The following is a 22898-nucleotide window of genomic DNA, read 5'->3' as shown; positions in this document are numbered from 1 at the left end:
TTATAACGTTAAATATAACTTATAACTTATTATTGATTCATAGGTCAGTATATAGTGGCTTAACAAACTGCAAAACATTCTACTGAAACAATCCAGAGGAAAATCTCCAGAAAGTTTGCAAACCTATTGCTGAAAAGCACTAGAAAAAAATTTAAATGGTCAAAAAAATCAGGCCTCTTTAAAGAAATGACTAAAAAATTAGGTATAGCTCAAGGTTTTTGCAAAGTACTATATGTAAATGCAGAATCTCATGGTGATGCGAAGATATTTGGTACCATAAATTTTTTTGGTACTGCCTATGTACCTGTCTCATGTTTGAGACTGGTTGCATAAAAGTAAACAACTGTCTCAATGACATTGTGCATGTTGCTGGAACATTTTCTCAAAAATTAAATAAATTGTACTTCTTTTTGCTATTCTATTATTTATTTTTTACACAAACACCTTACTGTGTTAAAAATCTGGTTGAATGATATATGTTATATGCCGGTACTCTTAAATCCTCTCTCTCTCAGTAACGCACACATCCGGTACTTTGAAGGCTGATGAAAAAAGAAAGACTGGGTGTGATGTTGGTGTTTTCTTTCTCCTTGGGAATGGAGTGAAGGTCGAGTCACTATGGCATTTGTATGTGTGTGTATTTGTGCCTCCGTGTGTGTTTGTGGGAGCACCAGTTGACAGGACAAATTTGCGGCTCGTTATGAAGCTGTGGCTTTTCACACAGCAATAAAGAAGGTGCGTGCGTGCGTGCGTGCGTACGTGCGTGCGTGTGTGCATGCGTGTGTGTGTGTGGTTTTGGGGGGGGGGGGTCGACAGAGGGAGAGCAACTGAGAACATATGAGTACAATATGCTGTAGAATAAAAAAAGCACACGTGGATAATGTCTGTATGTGTGTGACAGTAACATGGTTTGTACAGTTTTACTCTGCTGGAGTGCTGTGCATGTGTGTGTGCCTAAAATCCTCCTGCAAGCAGACTATTGTAAGTGTGTGTGTGTGTGTGTGTGCGTGCGTGCGTGCGTGCGTGCGTGTGTGCGCGCACACGGTCTAAGGTGTGAGGTAGCTGGCCGGATGATCACCCACTTCCCATCCCCTGTGAGGGTAACACCACACTGCTGACCCAGACACATGCACCGCCAGACACACACACACACATATAGTCACAAGCGCTCACACTTCGACAACTTGAGGAGAAATGCAGCTTTTTTGGCAAAGTTAGCTTCACAGCTACTATATAAGGTGGTGGGTGGGCTAGATGGCAGTGAGAGTCTCGCTCACAGTGTTGGGGAAAAGATCCACCACCTTTCATTCTCACACATGCCCAGTTGTCTTTGAGCAAACTTTTGCAGCTAGATTTAACAATGCACTTTGCTTTCTTTTGTACCCCACCCCAATACAGAAACACACCCGGTCAATAGTATTAACAAAATTACATTTTTTTCCTACTGTGCAGTTATCAAACTACAGAGTGTGAATTTTATTATGTCACTTAAAATCATTTTAATGATCAAGAGGTTTTTTATGCCAGTGGTTATGTTGTGTATTGATTTTTTTTGTCTTTGCATGTTACTGTGAACCATATCTTTTTAGTTATAAAAGAAAGTGAGATTTCTTTGTTTTTCTTCTCTTTTTAATAAACAGATGCCATCCTTGTGCATGTGATCCAGTGGGGAGCATCAATGGTTCGTGCCATCCGGACACAGGGATCTGTGCATGTAAGCTGTTGGTAACTGGAGATAAATGTGATTTATGTCAACTTGGGGCAAGTCATTTCGATCCTGGGAACCACTTTGGCTGCACTAAAGGTCTGTTTTATGTGTTAATAAACACACACATCAGAGCACCAACATGCCAGTAATCAGCCAGTAATCCTCAGTACATCAGTGTGAAAGTTAACATAGTACTTTTTCTAAGTTTTAATTTGTATTTTGTGTGTTTATTTATATACTTGTTTTTGTCTCTTCCTGGGCAGCACCCTCCCAGCAGCCTGCACCAGTAGGTGATGCACTCAGTTACTCATCTATTCGTCTTTCTTGGCATCCACCGGACTCCCCAAACTCTCACATACTCAACTACACACTCATTAGGGATGGACAGTCAGTGCATACTGTCCAAAGTCGCTATCCTTTTAGTATGTATCGACACAGCATATCACACACATGTAAATATTCTCTGGTCTTTCTCCTCCCTAAATTAATTTCCTACCTATTCCTTTGTTCTTTCCATTTTAAGGCCCTGAATCTTTTGAAGACATTAGTCTGTCTCCCTTCACCAACTACTCTTACTGGCTTATAACAGCTAATGTAGCTGGTGCGACAACAAGTGCATCAGCTTCATATCGAACTTTAGGTGCACCACCTGAAGCAGACCAGCTCCATTTAAATCTTGTGGGAAGACCAGGTCCAACTAGTGCTAGCTTTAACTGGAGCACACCACGAAATGATACAGGCCCAGTGGAGAGGTAAGTAAAAAGGGAAAAGAGGGAGGTGTGGTTAAAGACTTAGAGGCATACCGCTTAGGATGGAAAAGAAACATATGAGTCTTTAAATGCACAAACCATTTTCAGTTGTCACAAATGTGGTAGGAGAAACTGGGATGTGATTTGCACCAGCAGCCTGCTTCCATAGCTTTAAATCACTGTCTTTATTTTGAACCAGTGACCGTACAGTTTACGTGGTATGCATCTTATCCTGTAGGCCTCTGTGATGTTCCAGCACTAGTTTTAACTGAAAGATGTTGAGTGATTGTGAGCAATGAAGAAATACAGACAAAAAGAAATACTTATTACTGTTGTTGTCACACATAGGTTTGTGTTATCCTCCATGGAGTCATCCAGTGAAACAGAGCCTGCCATTCACTACACAGGCTTATCTACAGAAGCTGTGTCAAGTGGTTTAAAGCCCTTCACCCAATATACTGTAATACTAGAGGTAGGTATGACAAATGTCCACTGTTTATGGCACAACTGAGTACAAAGATATGTATTAATCAGCGACAATGTTACAACCACCTGACTAATGTGGTGTAGGTCCTCCTCATGTTCCCAAAAAAGGTCTAAACTGTGATGCAATCCCATATGTCCCATTGTATCAGGCAACCGGTCCTGTAACTTTGGAGTTGAGGCACCCAATGATTAGACTCCTTGAACTCTTTGTCTTGTCCTATTTTATTACCCTGCTGTAAAAAACAATCAGAAAACAACATTTCCAAGAAGGGGTATTCATAGAATCCAGTCATTAGGGATTGGTTTTACAAAACCTTTGAAAACTTTTCAATTCAATTCAGTTTTATTTAAATAGTGCCAAATCACAACAACAGTTGTCTCAAGGCACTTTACATTGTAATGTAAAGACCGTACAATAATACAAAGAAAACAGAGAAAACCCCATTTTACCCCCTATGAGCAAGCGCTTTGGCGATAGTGGGAGGGAAAACCTCCCTTTTGACAGGAAGACACCTCCCGCCGAACCAGGCTCAAGGAGGGGCAGCTCTCTGCTACATCTGCTTCACATTTCTTTGCTCTCAAATAGGAGCACCTTTTTCCCTTTTTATGTTGAGTGTCACTGGTTAATCAGTTTTTGTGAAGCAGTCTGCATTAAACTAAACAAGAAACAGGTGTAACCTTAGAAACCAGTTATTATTGTGAAACCGGCCCCCGATTTTGCTACCTTCTTCCATTTCCATTATTCTTTCAAGATACTTACATGCCTGTAACGGTGCTTTCAGTGGGACAGCGTTCTGACACCATTCTGTCTTAGCCAGTATTAAGGGTTTCTGTCATTTGTGCAGTTCCTCTGTGAGATTGAACCACTTATGTCAGCCTTTACTTCACACATGAATCAATGGGACTTCTATGCCAGTGACACAGTCACTGGTTCATCAGTTGGAGCACCATGGTAGTTACTACACACTGCATTTACGGACCACCACACAAGGCTTGCTATTTAAATATACCGTACTCTTTCCCAGAGCCATCACAGTTGTTCACCCATCTGTGTTTTTAATGTTGTGGCTGATGGTAGCTATAGCTTTAAAATAATATAGAAAGTAAGCTTGAACTACTTTTTAAAAATATTTATATTTGCATATTTACATTATTTACAGACTAAAAAATAACAATGAAAACTGTTTAACCTTTTCAACAGGCGTGTTCTTCTGGGGGATGCACTTCTAGCCCACCACTGTCTCTTCTGACAGCCTCTGCCCCCCCACAAAACCAGCCCCCTCCTAGAATCACTGCCATAGGACCTCATACTCTGCATGCTTCTTGGGAGCCCCCCAGTGAGCCTAATGGTATGACCACAAATATACACACTCGTATGGTAATCTCATCTAATGTGTAATACTTACTTTTCTGCTTTTTATCCATTTTACATTATTCCTTGTTCTTCTGTCACACCAACTCTCTTCTTGTACTCTTTCACTTTATCTATAACTCTTCTCTGTGATTTTCTCTTGTCCATCCTGGTCACTCCCAACGTAACCCTTAGCATTCTGCAGCAGTATCACTGTCTACATACCATGCATCATAGAAGGTCTCACTGCCAAGAGAAAAAAATGCTTATAGCTTTGCAATTAAGAATACATTGTTTATTTTAAGTAAATAACAATTGCATTATAATGTTAATGCCTGTTTCAAAATTAATAATACAGTAGAATAAATGACACACATTTTGTACATGAAACACTTACCTAGTGGCAAAGCTTCAGGGCTGTGTCATTCAAGACACATGAGAGTCAACTTAAACCAACTCACACACACACAAATGCACACACACACACAGAAATACACACTGAACTGGAACTGCCTTTTGTAAATCCAGAGAGCTTTGTATTGGCTCTAAGGCTCAGTGTAAAACAAAGCCCTCTAACCTGGGTTTCTCTCTGCCTGTGTCTCTTTTTTCCCTCCCCATCTGTTGATCTGTTTCCCTCGCAGTGTCATATAAAGCTCACTTAATATGGTTTTGTGTGTCATTTCATTGTCATTAGTTTATCCTTTAGCATCCTTCTCGCCTCTCCATTTTGATTTTGCTCTCTGTCCTTATCAGTCAATCTTTATGTTAGTTCTCCATTTCAGTCGTCCCAGCTCCGTGCATTCAAAGTGAAGCATTCAATGAGAAGTCAAGTTAAAGTAACTCTTTTATAATACGGCTATTCTTGCCTGTGTGGTCAGTGCTTCTGTGAAAATAATAAGAAACTGAAGTGGTGTTCGGGTGGAAATGATCAGTTTTAAAATGCACACATCTGCCTACACCAGTTTTTGTTTTTCCTCATTGAGTGGAGGGACAGACATCATAACGTGCATCTGGTTAGCAGTATTGCTAAGACCTGCTCAGTACTTATTTGCAAATGTGGAGCCTCTCCACAATGGTGGGTTTGTACCTTATTTTTTGCTGTGTAACATGTCTTCTGCTTTTTGGCACTACTTTTTGCACAAGTTTTTCATTTTTATTTAATTTTATAATTGTATATAAGCTTTTAATTTTTTCAATGAACTTGGAGAGTAAATACTGCTAAAGAATGAATATATCTATTATAGATTTTCTATTTTCCAACATTTAATGATCTACTAGTGATGCAGAGGGATTTTCAGTAAAGTTATTAGGAGTTCCAGAGAGTAGTTTGATTGGCTAAGGATAGTTAACTGTTGTTAAGATTTCTTATAAACTAAATTTGTTGCAGTTGTAGAAGCTACACTTTTTATATAATACATAATACCTAATCATTTAAAGTATAAAGAATAAAAACCTACGTGACATCAAAGAACAGTAAAGGAAAGAAGTAAGAGCATGTTAAGCTCAGGGCAAACAAAGCTGCCAAAACAGACATTTGCATTACCGTATTTGTTTTTATTTATAATTTATATTTCTATCATTTGAAGTGTTATTTTATAACCACAAGAATTGAAAACCTTTAATCGTACACAGAGGATTTGTAGATTTCTTACTTGTTTTCATGGTGCTCTCTCCTCATTTTAACACAATGTTGTTTTCATTTCAACAAGTGGTCAACAAACCTGCATTGCATCCATTACTATTTACTAATTGTATTCTATGTTTGTTTGTTTTTTTTTACTTCAACATTTGTAGTAATCACGATATGAATTTGAAAGGACTATTGTTACTATTACTAACAATAACTAAAGTGTTGTGTTAGAGCACAAATAAACTGTGCAGACAGTATTTTCTTAACAAACCCTGCAGCTGCAGCTGTTGCTTTCCTTCTTTAATTTCCTAAATAATTGTTTCGATGAAGAGCTTTTGTTTTAGCAGACATCAGAGGTAATCTCATAGACTGATTTAACATTTGTTTTCTTTTTGTACAGGTGTTATCACAAAGTATGAGGTCTTTCTCCGTGGGCCAGTGGAGTCACAGAACCTTTCGAGTCTTGCTATTGAAAAGAGGGTGTTTTTCAGCTCTGGTTGGCTGGATCCAAGTGTCTCCTTAAGTTCCAACATAGCCAATAAAAGCTTAATGTCACCCCCTGAGAACAGTACTAATGTAACTGGTCTAGAGGCTTTTTCAACATACCAGATGAGAGTTGTAAGCACCAATATTGCAGGAAGTTGTACATCTGGGTGGACCTCAGCACGCACCATGGAGGGAGGTTTGTATATCTCGTGTTCATGATTTCAACAGCTGACTTTTACTCACTGGGTGTATTTACAGTAAGTTAAGGAATCAGGGAAATAACCAAGTAAAATCTAGTTAGGCACTGTAGCTGTGTGAAACAAAAGCCTTCAGTGGTTAATGTTTTCTGGGCAATTATCAGAAAGGGGCTTGCCCAAAGATGGCAGTTCCATTTCAGTGTTAACGGGCTGACTTTTATCCAGCTGGCAACCATCAATGACTCAGTGGTGTGTCCAGTATGGATTTTTTAAGCTAGGTTTTCCTATCATGGCCTTCCATGGCTGAATCAGAAAAATCCGATTCTGTATTACACCTATATTCAGACAAAATGATTCGCATTCAGACACTCCAAAGAGCTTGCTTAAAATTTAAATGAGTTAAATTTTTAACTTGTGATGTTAAATTAAGGCCTGTCAATAACTGATAGACCCCAGATCTAAAAACGAATTGGAATTGAGTGACATTTTGGTTAAAATGTAGCTACACACCAGATGCCATTGCTGTTGGTTAAATGATCTTTTGTACTATATTAAAATTAGTGAGTATTTGTGAGATAGATTGTAGAAAAAGAAAGCAGGGAAGGAAGGAGGAAAGAAAAACTGTGTGTGGGGGAGGGGAAACTCATTAAGGTATTTGAATTTCAAAGGGATGATATGGCTCATTAGCACTAAATGATTGCCTCCAACGTCACTCTAAGCTATGTGTCTGGATAACAAGCATATGATAACACCATTTTGAATGTGGGATGTGTGTCAGTGTTGGTGCGCGTACATGGGCTGAGTTAGAAAGAAAGAATATGACTGTGGTTATGTCTACCGTGAATCACATTTCACAGCATATTTCACAGTTAGATGGCATCAACAGCAGAATAAAGAATCCTTCTCTCTAATCTGTCATGTAATAGTGGCTATCACAACCATAGAATTATGAAATACTTAAATCCATTAAGACCACATAATATCCACTAACCTCTCTGAATATGTCTTTTTGTTAGAATTTGTATTTATTTATTTTTAAAAAATGTTATGTGGTAGTCAAAGAAAAAAATCACCAAGTTATTAAGAAATGAAAAATAAATTTTGCAGGTTCAGCCGACACATTTTAGGTTAAACTGTCAGACGCACATCTTAGAGAATGTTAGACTCACTGGCTGATACTCAAAAGGCAAGGCAAGGCAAGGCAAGTTTATTTGTATAGCACAATTCAACAACAAGGTGATTCAAAGTGCTTTACAGAGACATTAGAAACAAAAACAAATAAAAAGCATGATTTAAAATTGATGAAAACAAGCAAACAAACAAACAAATTAACAAACAAACAAAACAGTATATAAAATCAAAACATAAAATCAGAACAGTAGATAAAATCAGTAGTTAAATGCAAGTTTTGAAATTTAAGCTTAAGTGTGGATTTGGTGTTTTATTCAAATGCAGCTGAGAACAGGTGAGTCTTCAACCTAGATTTAAATAAACTGAGTGTTTCAGCTGATCTGAGGCTTTCTGGGAGTTTGTTCCAGATATAAGGAGCATAAAAGCTGAATGCAGCTTCTCCGTGTCTGGTTCTGACTCTGGGAACTGATAAAAGACCGGATCCAGATGACCTGAGGGATCTGGAAGGTTCATACTGGGTCAGGAGGTCACTGATGTATTTTGGTCCTAAACCATTCAGAGCTTTATAGACCAGCATCAGAACTTTAAAGTCTATCCTCTGACGGACAGGCAGCCAGTGTAAAGACCTCAGAGCTGGACTGATGTGGTCCACTTTTTTGGTCTTAGTGAGGACTCGAGCAGCAGAGTTCTGAATGAGCTGTAGTTGTCTGACTGATTTTTTAGGTAGACCTGTAAAGATGCTGTTACAGTAATCAAGCCTACTAAAGATGAATGCATGGACTAGTTGGTGGTGAAATTAATGTGGAGCCAAATTTAATAATCTACTAAGACAGAGAGAATACAGTCAATGTTTTGAATCTGTTCTCACTTTTCTGATAAGTTATGAGATGACTTACCTGTTTGCTAATACCAAATGAAGATGAGACAGAGAACTTACAGAAGTTCATGTGAGGCAGCAGTGCTAACCCCTGCATCACTATGCCACTTCAAGAGTTGGCTTAATAAACATAAAAGGCTGTTAATGAATACCTAAAAGTGACTTTAGAAGCAAACCTAAAATTAGATAACAAGTGATATAAGTTGGGGCTTGATTTGTTAAGAACAGAAACACAAAGCCAAGGTATTTATAAAACACTTGTTCCTAATCTTACAAACAAAGACATAACTATAACCAAACAAAATAAAAGAAGCAGCAAATGAATGAATGAATTACTAAAAAAGCAGTAGTTGCACAGAAAATATACATCATATCAAGCGGTTTGGAATTGTATTTGTACTGATATAATACAGAACAAGGTTAGTTACCACTTGCATGTCTGAGAGGCAAAATCATGAATTTTTCAAAACCATCCTGAGGAGGACAGACCTTTGACCTTTGTTATCCTGGAGTATTGTGTTTGTTGGGAAAGTGATGCAACAGTGTATTTAAACTTTCAAACACATGTTACAGTTCTAACAAACTTGAAAATGGATATTTACTATGGCCACCTTTATTTCTCAAAGCAGCCTGAGCTCTCTTAGGTAAGCGTCCTTGTTATTTCTTGAAGTAAACTTCAGGAATTGCTTTCCAGGCTTCTTGAAGGACTTTCCAAAGTTCTTCTTTGGATGTTGGCAGCTTTTTGTTCCGTTCTCTATCATGATGATCCCACACTGCTTCATTAATGTTGAGGTCCAGGCTCTGGGGAGGCCAGTCCATGACTGATAGTATTCCACTGTGTGTTTTTCTAGGCAGGCATGCTTTTACAGCATTGGCCGTGTTTGGGATCATTGTCATACTAAAAAATGAAGTGTTTGCCAATCAGAGGCTTTCCAGATGGTATTGCATGCTTGATCAAAATCTGATGGTACTTTTCTGCATTCAGCACCACTGACTGGATTGCAGCCCCAGACCATGACAGAACCCAGGCTTATCGCCAAGATTCTGATTTTGGATGGGCTAGGGTAATTTGGGCTTTTAATTTAGGTAGTTAATGTTTTTAATACGACTGATTCTATTTATTACAAGCAGGTACATGTATGTGTATAAATTAAGAAAATATTGCTTGATCTTGATTATAATTTTTCATGGGTTTTATATATAGCAAGATAGCCTATCCAATCATTTAAACAGAAATCCAGTTGTAATAAGATAAAAAAATTTTTTTGAATGATTACTGTCATATAAAGAAGAGAGAAACAAGGAGAGGACAAAAGAGACTATTGAGTGAGCTACAGTACATTGACTCAAAGGGAGCAGTACACTGTGTTGTAATTTTCAGCACTAACCACGATGTACTTGCTCAGATTTAAAAGATATTGGGCAGTGTGAAATAGCCATTGCGATTCATCAGAATTTATCTACGATAACTCCATAAGTGTTGTCTATTAACCCCCCCAACCCCCACGCACACACACAGATTTATTTATTTTTTGTATAGATTCAACTAAAGAAATTGGACAAATTATGTCTTTTGTGACAGGCTCCTTGTAACAAAGTGTCTAAAGATACTTTTTATATATTGGGTTATGTTTAGCTAAGTTGCCTACCTGTGTAGACACAACTCTGGTTCATCCCTTCAGTTAGGTGCCTTTTTATGATTGAATCAGGTCATTGTTAAGTGGGTTAGAAACGAGAAATATTCCTATGAAAATGGTCATGTGCAAGGAGTGTACTGAAAATTAGTGAACCCCCCCCCCCCCACTTGAAACTGTACTTGGTGTCTGCTGTGCTGCAAATTGCTGATTTGCTAACTATTTACCCTGCTGTAAAAATATTTTTTTGCATTGGTGACTTTGTTTTCAGTTTGTTACAAGTTTGTAAGCTACATAAGAAGAAATTAGCAGGAAAGAGCTGTTGTTCAGAGAGCAGGTTGCGGTCTTCCTCGGTGTAAATGTCTCTGATTAAAACCTTTATAATGCTGCTTTATACATAATTTTGGCTGCATTGAAATTAAATCTGTATACAGATAGACAAATGCCTAATCTACGGACCCCCTGAAAAGTCACAATGTGTATTAGAGTGTTAGCTTGAAATCAGATTTACTTTACCCTGTAATAACTTGTGTGTTAGCTTAGGATATGCTTATGCTCTTTGTGATCTCTGTAAATAGCTGATCTGTGGCATGGAGGTCTGATAATGAAAACGGTGCAATATGTGTTTCCAGTGCCAGAGTTTATGGCTCCTCCAGAAGTGTCCGCACTGTCGTCTACCAGTCTTAAAGTAACCTGGAGCACTGCTGAAGACCACGGGGTCATCGCCAGAGGACAGGTGACAGAATATCGGGTCAACCTGCTAACCGAACAGACCAACAATCCATATGCCCCTCCGGTTATTAGTCAGGTAAGCACATTCACACATAAAATTGGAAATAATTGCCAGGACAACCTACCAAAAAAAAGAGCTTCCCTGGCAGAAATGTAATATACAGCAAATGACATTTATTTTGAAGATAAATGCTTTCGTGTTAGGTCATTTTCACTAACTTTTCACAATGTAGGAATTTTCTAAAAACAAAAAAAAAATGGGATAGTCTCTTTGTTTTCTTCTGTTTCTGTTTTTATATTCCTTGTCCCTGTGTTTTGCAGGCGTTGCATAGAGTGGGCCCATCATCCCATCCAGTTTACGTAGTGAAAGGATTGAAACCTTATCACGTGTACAACTTCACTGTCACACTCTGCACAAAAGCAGGTTGCATTACCAGTCTGCCAAGCACTGGATGGACCTTACCAGCAGGTAGAGCATAAAGATTTATGCAAAACACACACAGACATAAACAAATGCACGCTTCTCGGCAATGATGAAATACTGATAGTTCCCAAATATTGTCTTTTTAAAGTATAATAGTAGTTATTTTACATAGTGTGGTGTTTGCATAACAACTGCAAAACAAACCTCTGACATATGCACACACAAACAGACACACACACACACCCAAAAGCACTCAGTCAGTCATCGGGTACTTGAGTGGCGACAGCATTGGTCATGTTAACTAGGGGGGATATTCATGGTGCACGGCAGTAAAAACAATTTACTGTTAATTACAAGGAGAAAAATGTGGCGTAGCACACACTTCCTGCTGGCCATGAATCAAACACACACAGAATTACAGAAACACATATACAATCCCTCTCGCTCTTCTGTGGATTTATAACCTTTATGGAAGTAGGATGAATTAGCTATGTTTAATAACTCAGGCACAAATCTCTGGTGCCTAGATGAGCACTAATTGATCAGTGGACGGTGACATGGACACACACAGAATTCTGATTTAATGTCTTTTTCTGTCTGTCTTGATAGTCTGTTGCTTTCTCAGCCCCCCCTCCCTGTCCATCTTTCACTTGCTATCTGCTGGGCTCTTTTGCTCACACACAAATAGCACATGGCAGCAGAGGAACATGAATCACTCTGAAATATACATATTGCACTCAGAGGCGCACTTGACCGTGCAACACACTTTTCCATCTGTTCACTCACGGTGTCTACGCTTGCTGCTCATGTTATGTTTTTGTCTTTTTTGTTTTGTTTATCTCTTTAGGTGAATAGACAATGGGCGCGCAGAGTTGTAAAACAAAAACCTTTCATCTATAAATACTTGCTTAGGGAATTCAGCTTTTGAACATATTCTGAACAGCTACATCTGTTGACATAGGGAATATTTTCATTTCATACAATTCTCAAAAAGTCATTCCTTGTGTTTATTGTGATGAATGATGCTTCATATTGTAATTGGTGGACTTTTTAAATGTATTTTTAATGGCTACATCTGTTGACACAGCGACAATGTTTATTTTAAGTGATTCCAAAGACTTCTCTTGACTGTAATACAGTACAGTTCAATATGGCTTATTGTACCCAGTTGACTTTTTGAATGTATTTTTAACAGCCACATCTGTTGCCACCGTTTTGTTTCATCCAACGCCAAAGATGTCTTTTGTTTCAACTATAAGAAATGATAATGGCATATGCCGTTTAGCAGATTTTTTTTTTTTTTTTTAATCTCAAAACAATTTGCATAGCGTTTGCTCCTCCACTGGGTGTTAAGCTTCTGCTGCATCAGATTACTTTTTTTCTTCTTTCAGTTTAGCAATAATCTTTGCACTTGACAAAAAATATTTAACAATAATCTTTAAGACCTCAATCTAACATGCACTGGGCGAATACTGTTACATTCCTTTATAAAAACATGGTAGCATATCAGTAGGGAGTTGTAATTAGAAGAATTATACAAATTCTGAAAAGCTGCTGGCGTCTTTTTATTTTTGTTTGGTTTTACTTCATATGCATCTGTTGGAAAAGCCTCTTTTTGCATGCTGTTGTTAGTTGTCTACAGTTATGTACTTTTTGGACCACTAATAACCCCATTAGAAGTCTACTGCCAAAATAAAGAGGTTTTTATAAGGCTGATGGGGTATTGTCGTCAAACATATGGACACCCACGTTTGTCAATATGATAACTTGAGAATGAGGCAGCGTAGGATTTTGGTAGGTGCAGCTACTAAAAGTCTTGAATGAGTTCAAGTCAGAGTGACCTTAACCTCAAGGTCAGAGGTCAAGTTTTCTGAAAATCTTGTGAACACAATAAATTGAGAAAGATGCCATCTAGGATTTTCTAATTGACACTATAGGTAATAAAAATCTCAGACGAGTTCAAATCTCAATGACCTCAACCTCAAGGTCAGAGGTCAACTTTTCTGAAAATCACCTAGAATCTTTAAATTTATGTCATAGATGCTGGAGAGGCTGGGGGCTAGCACTTTTTAATTCTTTTTTTTTTTTCGTCATTGGAGCTCTTTCCCAGCCTGTAAAATCTGGACTGACTCATTGCTTTCTGCTCTGCTTCTTGTTTCCCCTTGCAGAGACAATCTTGGATTGTACATATGTGCACATCTTAAAATTTGCCCTTCTAATAAAGAAGTGCCTCAGCACTGGCTACAGCACAATTAATAAAACCCTTCCTATTTGGGACACCAAACTGTTTGTTGACTGAAACCTTTAGTCAACAAAAAGGTCTCCAGCTTTTCTCTTGCAAGCTGAATGAAAGGAACGTGACCTGAAAAAACCTCTGTAGTAGAAATATCTTCACATTCAGTGGTACTCCTCATAAGGTGTACTTGAGCATGATACAGATGCTCTGATAAATCTTCCACACATGACGCTGGGCCATTAGAGCCAGCTACCATCTGCTGTAAGTGAACAGACAGCATCTGTGAATCCACCGGAGTTACACCGAAGCACATGACTAAACATTAGCGCGCACACTGAGACAGACGTAACGACTCAAGGAAAGAGGTCTCCTGTCCACCTGTGTTGATGCATTTGCAATTGTTTCAGTGTGTGTGTATCTTCCCACAAAGTTATTGATCACAAAGTAAAGTGAGTGGCTAATCAGGGTCTGATGGTGATGTTTTATGTATCCTACATCCATAAAGTCTTGTTCTACAAGACATGCACACAGAGACACATACACACGTGCACTCACACTGTAACACCACTCAACAGAACAGGAACTTTATTGATTTACGCATAATTGGCCTGAGGCCCTTCTTGAGAAGAGAAATATGCATGGCAAGGGATCGCCATGTCAATAAGTGGTGTGCTTATGTGCGTGGTGTAACTGTATGCTAAGAGCCTGTTAAGACATGTCAGTTGCTGTAAAAACAGGAAACACACACACGCGTGTGCACGCACACGCACAATTGCTCCTGGGAGCTGGCCCATGATTTAGCTGCTTCATTACCATGTCGGCAGCTAAAATTAACCTTTCTGGTGGACTGTTAACCTTGTGTGTGTATGTGTGGTTTGTTTTTCCGTATACTCATAATAAAGCAAGTGGGTTTTGTCAAACTTGATGTGTCATAATGTTAAGTTAATTTCACTAAATGAACAAGCAGATACAATAAATGAATACGTGACATGCAGAAAATATACAACCAGATTGTACAATCAGCCTGGTCAGTAAGAAAGAAACTGTCTTTCATGATTCAAACATGAACACACACTCAAACTCTATCAACAACGATAACACTATCCTATAGTTCTGTCACATTTGAAATGTTTTTCTCTAATATGGACATCTGTGTCCAGGTTTTATTGTGTTTTAGACTTGTGTCGAAATACAACCCGGTCATTGCTGGGAACTAATATTAATTTATGCTAGTAGATATTATCCCCAGTAATGCAATAACTGATTAAGTGATCAAAGAACATAAGCTGCTGGATGACATTTGACATGTTGGTGCACAAATAGAGAGGGCATGTTAACTGGCTGCTACCTCTAACCTGCCTGTTAAACACGCATTTCAAGAAGAAGAAACGTGGGTCATATATAAGGAGGAAGGTGCATTCAGGTAGATTATGTCTACATTATCTGGGGGAAATGTAGCTAGGCAGCATTAGATGTTAGTCTGTATGATGGCTCTAGGTATCAAGAAGAGGAAGCGAGTGAAGGCAGAGGAAGAATGTCGTTCAGAGTTTGGCGAGTAGTTGATACAGGCTCTGTGTGGTAAGGAAGAGTCACCAGATGACAAAGAAAGCATAGTCAGGGGTGCACATAAGTGGTTCGCAGGTGCACATGTGCTGTCAAAATAAAAGACCAGATAAGAAGTTGCAACGCGCGTTTGCGTACATAAGATTTTCTGGAGAAGGACAGACATTTGTTTAGAACTCTTAAAGATGTCGAAGAAGCAAGCTCCTTTAAGCAATTACTTTGGTGTTCCTCCACCTCCAAAGAAATGTCAGAAGGAGTCCGAACCGCAAAGGAAGCGCGCATTCTCGGAAAAGTGGTTGCAGGAGGTGAGCTGGCTTCAAACAAATGCCAGCTCACCTCCTGCAACCACTTTTCTGAGAATACACATTCTGTCAAATGGACAGAAAGGAAACAGAAGACAATGAGATTTGGCAGTGGAATGAGGAAGTACAAGAACGTATTCAAATGAAGAGGTTAGCAAAGAAACAGTGGGATAGTCAAGAGGATGAAGAAAGTAACAGGAGGTGACAAAGGCTTACAGTGGGTTGTATGTGAAGCTGGACACTGAAAGAAAAACAAGAGAAGAGGAAATGGAAATGTCTAAGAGGGAGGGCAGTGGACTTTTTAACTAGATTTTTGAATACTGTGTGAATTTTGACGGGATAGCAGCAAGGGTAAAGGGTTTATAAGTTGTGAGACCTGTTATAATGTGTAGTTTGGAGATAGTGACACAAAAAAAGACAAGAAGCCAAACTGGAGGTGGCAAAGATGAAGATGCAAAAATTTTCATTGGGAGTGAACAAAACGGACAAGGCTAGAAATGAGTATAGACGATGTAGGAGAAGCAAGGTTGAGATGGTTTGGACATGTATAGAGAAGGGTTAATGGGTATAAAGGTGACTTAAGTGGCTTTGAACATTGCATGGTTTTTGATGTCAGAAGGGCTTTTCTGAGTACTGTGATTTTTATGCAAAATAACTTCTTGGATTCACAGAGAATGGTCAGAAAGAGAGAGAATATCCAGTGAGTGGCAGTCCTCTGGGTGAAAATGCCTTGATGATCCCAGAGGATCATTAAACTTACTTTCATATTAATGTTGTGCTGTTTTGCTGCTAATGTACAAATCTTTTTATTAACATAAAGTTGGTCCTCCTAAGTTGGAGGTGGGCTAAAAAATTGACAGTTGCCACTTTTTGATAAGATATAAGACAGACCAACAATTCACACTTGGAATAATAAGCATGCCTTTTGATTGTGGCAGGAATTACCAGAGCCACAGGAAGAACATGGAAGCTCTGTGCAGAAAGGCAGGCAGATTCAAACCCCTGCATCACTATTCTACCCACTCATATCAAGAAGGAAAATTTATTTGCCAACATGGCATACATAAAAAAATTAATTAATTAATTAATAGTACACCACAGTGTAAAGCAAGGGCCATGTTGTATATGTGTGTGCCACTGACAGTGTTCTAAATGTCACACTAGCTCAATATCAATAGACTGGTAAGCTATCGATTGGCAGTAATTTATGGTTTGATGTGCCAAGATGAGGCGCCAAACAAGCTGTCCACTTTGCTTTTAAGGGCTCTGTTAGAAGTCACACTAAAGATAATCCGCATGGTTGTCACTGAAAGCTAATTTACTCCTACCACGAACCATTTAGACAATTACTGAAACACACCCACACATCTAAAGAGAAACACTACAATGAAAGGACACTTAATGCACACACACACACACACATCTTTCCCATCTCTACACCGGTCTATCACTTGCTATGCTTTTCCTCCATTCCTATAAATCTGTCCTCCCTATATCAGCTAGTCTCTGGTAGATTTATTTATGTTATGTGTTAAAACTGCTTCTCCAGTACCTTACAGTATGTTTCAAAGAGACATTTAATTTAACACCTTGAGTGAGCGAAGGAAATTAAATTGATCTTCTATTAAATGAAAATGGGACTTTTGTGTAGCCTGAAAGAAATAAGCTTCTACTGAAGGAAAGCCCAATCACACAACATGTATTTATTCTTAATGTGTATGAATGTTTTTTGGGTAAATTAGCTGTGGTTACATAGCTTTTTACATAGACATTTTTTTGCAGAGAAACAATGTATTACAACACCACAGCTCTGTAGTAAAAGAGCACTGATACTGAACTGGCCTGCCTTCAGTCCAAACCTGCCACCCGTTGAGAACATTTAGTTTAATTTGCAAATAAAAAACTTGACAGAAGATGCCCTGACTGTTGAGCAACTGAAATTCTATATCAAGCAAGAGTGGGAAACCATTTCGCTTTCAAAACCACACCAATTGTCTTCTTCATTATTAAACACTTGGAAAATGTTCAAAGAAGAGGTCCTACCAAATAAAAAATAAGCACACACCTTTTTCAAATTTTTTTGAAAAGTTTCATCATTTACAATACAATGGCTTCATATTTCATTGATTTAACATTCACTTTCTGTTCATCCTTTCCGTTTCTTTACTTTCTGCTTCTCAGCACCTTCAGGATTGTCTTCACCTCTATTATATCCAGAAAATGAAACTACCATTCAGATAGAGTGGGACCCCCCTGCCCAACTTAATGGACCATACCCTCTATATCAGGTAAGAGCACTGCCCTACACTCAATTCAATTCAATTTTATTTATACAACGCAAAAATCACAACAACAGTAGTGTCAAGGTTCTTTATATTGTATAGTAAAGACCCCACAATAATACAAAGAAAACAGAGAAAATCCCAACAATCATATAACCCCCCTATAAGCAAGCACTTTGGCGACAGTGGGAAGGAAAAACTCCCTTTTAACAGGAAGACACCTCTGGCAGAACCAGGCTCAGGGAGGGGCGGCCATCTGCCACGACCGGTTGGGGGTGATTGGATAAAGACAGGACAAAAAATATGCTGTCGAAGAGAGACAGAGATCAACAATAACTAATAATTAAATGCAGAGAGGTTTATAAACACACTCAAGAAGAAGGAGGACTCAGTGCATCATGGGAATCCCACAGCAACCTAGACACATGATCCAACCCTAACTACATGCTTTATCAAAAAGGAAAGTTTTAAGCCTAATCTTAAAAATAGAGAGGGTTTCAGTCTCTCGAATCCAAACTGGAAGCTGGTTCCACAGAAAGGGGACCTAAAGCCTGAAGGCTCTCACTCCTATTCTACTTTTACATACTCCAGGAACCACAAGTACGCCTGCAGGTTATATGATACTATGAGGTCATCAAGGGTGTCTGTCTTTGTTTGCAGCTAAACAGAAATTCACAGTAATAAATAACTGTTTTCATCTATTGCCTTGCCTAGACCCATGCTAGCCACAAGCATGACTGTAGATATGGCCTAAATTAAGTTGAAAAGTTGGCACTCATGTGTGTGGTTCCCAGGAGCTAAAGCTAATGCTACCAGCATGTCAGTGTTTTAAAGTCTAAATCATTCCATACTTGAACAAAGTTAGCTAAGATTCTGTGTTTTCTCACTGGCACAGACTACATTACTTTCTTTTCATGCTGGAAGTGAGAAATAACCCCAGTGTGTGTCTTTGTTTGTCATCTCATCATTCACACTGTGTGTACGTAGAAATCATGAGAACTTCCTGCCTATGATTCCACTGTTTATTCTCTGCCACACAGGTTATGTCTAAAATAGAGGAATAATATTTCTGATACTGAGATTCATGGGAAGTAGTAAGAAAGAGGATCTGTGCCATGTTGAGAGTGCAAGCCCACATGGCCCTAAGTGTTTTAATGGATTTGATATACACATGGTCATCTAAAAACAAAAACAAAAAATCTGCTCAGTTTATTCTTTTTGGAAAATTTTAGTATGTGATTTTATACTAAACATAATTAACTACAATTTATGACTGCAGTTATAATTTGAGTACTACCACTATGCTAGATACCAGATATTTATACATTATCATATTTTGGTTTTTTGAGGTGGAAAGGTCAGATGTCTCTCTCTCTGACCCGCAAGATCCAGTTGTCAGAGGAACAAGATTTTCTGGAAACAGTTACTATCAGTTTCCCAGTGACATCCTTCCCAGCAACACCGATTTTACAGGTAAGAAATTATGTTTAGATGAGTGCAGGTGTCTGTCTATTAGTAAATAGACGGTATGTATATGTGCATTTCTGTGTACTGTGCATGGGAGTATGTGACAGGATGTGTACATACGTCCCTGTGTTTTTTAGTGTACACTGACTGCACTGTCTCTTCTTCTCAGTGTTCAAGTGACATTCCTTTAGAATGACTTCCCCAGTCATCTTAAAGGACAATTATCTTTCTGTTTACCAGCATCATTAGAGGGCTGAGCTGCACAGCCAAACATGTTCTGCTTCATCTGAGAACATCACCCAGTCTGACGCTCATAATTAATGACTGCTGATACTAATCAGTGGGATTTGAGCAAGCAAAGCTCTATGATGCCACTTGAGATTACTTCACTGTCCCACACAAACCTTTTATCACCAGTAATGTATTTTGGTGTTAAGAGAATACCTTTCCAAGATATTTTAATACTGTGTCATAAAAAGTAAAGAAAAAAATCGGTGGCCAAGCAGTTTTTCCTAAATGTATGACATATTTCTGGCTTTGAGTAGATTAAAGTTTTCAAATGTGATTCCCGCTATAATCCAATTTTGCTTGATCTAAAATACCAAAGTACAGTATGTTTGCAGTCCATAAAGTAGGCATCCATGTACTCCACATCTTCCATGTTCATGTTCTGAATCTGAAGTTTTAATAGACTTTGTTAGGGAGACATATCATATGAAACACTCAGAGAGCAGGCTGGTGTTGCTTTTGCCTTCACTTCAATACTAAATAAGTAGTAACTCAATCCTAGAAGTAAGCTTAATTATTGTGATTGATCAACAAATTCGGCAATCATTTAACCTGAAATTCACATTTCCCACAACATTTAATTTCTTATAATGGTTGATTAGACTACTGTGAGAAGGATGTTCTGTTTAGGCTGTACACATTTGTAAAAATTCTAATATTATAAGCTATTTTAGTTTTTTTTTTTTTTTGGGATTTTGTAATTGCTTGTTCTTTCCATACATATACTAAAAGGATGAGTAGTCTCTAAATGTTATGACTAATGCCGGTGTTAACATAGATGTGACTGAACACAGTGTAAGTAAAACAATATTTATCAAATATAATTTATAAAGCTCACAGTTCAGACAGGATATTATAAGTATATCTCTGGTCTCCTTTTTGACTTCTGCTGCTTTAATTTACTTCCTTAACATGTCATTTTGTGTACTGTGTTTTATTTTTGCAAACAATTGGTTATTAATATTAATACTGCTTTATTTCATGTTTTTCATGAAAGGCAATTGAATTCTTAAAATACTGAGCGAGTGCGCGGTCAGAAAAACCCGACCAACCTGTCTCCTATATTGTTTTGTTGCTTCTTAATTTTACTTACTGAGTCGTGTATTTTTATCCCAAAGCAAGGAATTCAAATTTTTGATCTCATCATTGCTTCTCCAGTACAAAGGTAAATAGATCTCTCTAAATGCTGCCAGCAAATAGATGATGATTTTTTGTTATTGAGGGGCGCTTCTCATCTCCTCTGCTCTCCTCCTTCATAAAGGGTAATGGATCAGACAATCACTTTCAGACCGGATCTATTCTGGACCATCAATGTGTCGGCAGTCCTCAAACCATCGCCCTTTTACAACCATCAATACTAATAGCATCATCTACAGACAATTATTCCCATCGAAGCGCACGGAACAGCGAACAAATCAAAGCCAAATTAGATTATGAATGTAATGCAGTGTAATGCCCCCTCGAGAGTCAATTGATCAAAAAGGGGAGACTCGTCAATCGTTTTGTCTTGTGGAAACCTTGCAACTCAAGCAATGACAAATGTAACATTTTTCTATGTGCTGAATGTTTGCACAATATTTATCTGTTCAGGTGGACTGCGCCATACCCCACGACGCATGTCACAAAGATTTTATAAAGTGTTCCTTAGAATTGACGTCCTTTTACATCTAAAGGGAACTTTTTGTTTTGGCCTAGCAGCATTGATGCCTCAGAAGATCGTGATGTGCCTTCTATATGAAACAACAAATCATCATTTTTCTCTGTCAGCGTCATACATCATCTTAGGAATATTAATATTTATTGAGGTTCCTCAAGCTTTCTATATCCTACATGCAAACTAAGGGCACATCATTGAGCAGGGTCAATATTCTACATGTTAAATCTTAGTTAAGGTTGAGGTTATCTAGCATGTATTTGCCCTTTCACCTGTTACCTTATGGCCACTTTATTAAAAAATATAAAGATATATTTTTGCCAAATAGGTTCTTTTCCATGTGCAATTACTGTGATAGGAGTGCATGTTTCCATAAATGAAGTCTGGTCGCGTGTGTTTAAAGATGCTTCTTAAAGCTTAATAAGAAGCATTAAGTCAATATTTCCCTCACTGACTCTTACTTCAGATAAAACAAGATTATAACTATATGCAGTCATGCTACAATATGAATAACCTCGTAAGTGCTTGTTTCAAGAAATCCATGTTACTTCATTCATCTTATTTATTATGTTTCTGTGTCTAGAACTCTCCTGACTTTCTGCTGTCCATGCTTATATTTGAATTAAGGACATTGGCTCTCAGTTAAGACAGGCATATGTTATTATTTATAAAATAATGTATTTAAATTGAAATGGGTCAAAATAGATTACACAGTCCTCTCTCCTCACTTTAGTAATTCTTCATTGGGCCTGAAATGGGCTGTTTGAAATGCAGATGACGCTCTGCTTATATTTTTGCTAATCCAGATGCATTTCTTTAACCCACATTAAATGAAGAGAGATGAAACATCACACAAATATGTTAGGGGAAAAAAAATAAAAAAAAATGAATGCAGGAACAAATAGACTTGGATAATATCCAGACACATCTTAAACAGCACATTGTTGCAATAGCTGCTACTGCAACAACTAAGCAGGAAAGAGGGAAATGTTAAATGATACAAATTATTTTTCCCTAATTAATATGATTGATTGCCAGGCACTGACGTTGAGAAGGAGAGGGGGAGAAATGTGTGAAGGGAAAGTTTGCACAGACATCATTAGTTTTTCCCCATTTAAAGATTAATCAGAAGAGGCTGGGCTCTTTAATTCTGTCATTTGTATATTTAATGGGCTGCTGCAGAATCTATGGGTGTAATTAGCTAGCTGCCGCGCTCTCATTAATACGCCAGGCTCTGATTAATGCCAGCAGAGAGCTAACATGACTGGAGTTATTCAGGTTATGTTGTGTAGATGATTACACACAACCTCCACTGTTTACTGAGACAGAGAGGAGAAACAATGCACATGAAAGAATACTACCTAATAAATAAAACTACTTAAAAGTGTAAATGGCTCAACATAACTAAGTGTTAATGTTTCATATTGTGGAATATAACATGAATCTTCTCGTTTGATTAGGTAACGAGAGTACAACACAGTGCACTGTTTAGAATTAATAATTCATTTTGAAATGCTCCTTTAGTTTTAATTGATTTAAGAGTCGGTTTAAAAAACCGAACTTTAACTCTTATTACTTAACATCAAGTTGATTGTGTAAATGTGGCTGGTTGTATGTGCTTATAGTTCACAAAATGTTTCTTGTTTCACTCGTGAAAAAACTGCTGGTTTTTTGATCAAAGCAGCATTTTAGTTCTCGTAT

At 38.1% G+C, this 22898-nt stretch overlaps 1 protein-coding gene across 1 annotated transcript in view; it reads left to right on the top strand.

Annotated features, from left to right (window-relative positions):
- The window catches only part of ush2a (Usher syndrome 2A (autosomal recessive, mild)), a 216151-nt gene that overhangs the window by 61390 nt on the left and 131863 nt on the right, over positions 1–22898 (top strand). Inside the window, exons 20-29 of the mRNA XM_013910893.1 lie at positions 1641–1804; positions 1972–2130; positions 2232–2460; positions 2806–2929; positions 4145–4292; positions 6325–6606; positions 10882–11057; positions 11303–11450; positions 17688–17794; positions 19138–19261. Of these exons, the coding sequence (XP_013766347.1) occupies positions 1641–1804; positions 1972–2130; positions 2232–2460; positions 2806–2929; positions 4145–4292; positions 6325–6606; positions 10882–11057; positions 11303–11450; positions 17688–17794; positions 19138–19261 (1661 nt within the window). The remainder of the gene's footprint in view (positions 1–1640; positions 1805–1971; positions 2131–2231; positions 2461–2805; positions 2930–4144; positions 4293–6324; positions 6607–10881; positions 11058–11302; positions 11451–17687; positions 17795–19137; positions 19262–22898) is intronic.

Source organism: Pundamilia nyererei, unplaced genomic scaffold (assembly GCF_000239375.1).
Source record: "Pundamilia nyererei isolate P.nyererei 1_Seehausen unplaced genomic scaffold, PunNye1.0 scaffold00051, whole genome shotgun sequence".
Classification (NCBI taxonomy): domain Eukaryota; kingdom Metazoa; phylum Chordata; class Actinopteri; order Cichliformes; family Cichlidae; genus Pundamilia; species Pundamilia nyererei.
Note: the sequence above shows the minus strand (reverse complement) of the source record. Positions and strands in the feature narration are given on the sequence as shown.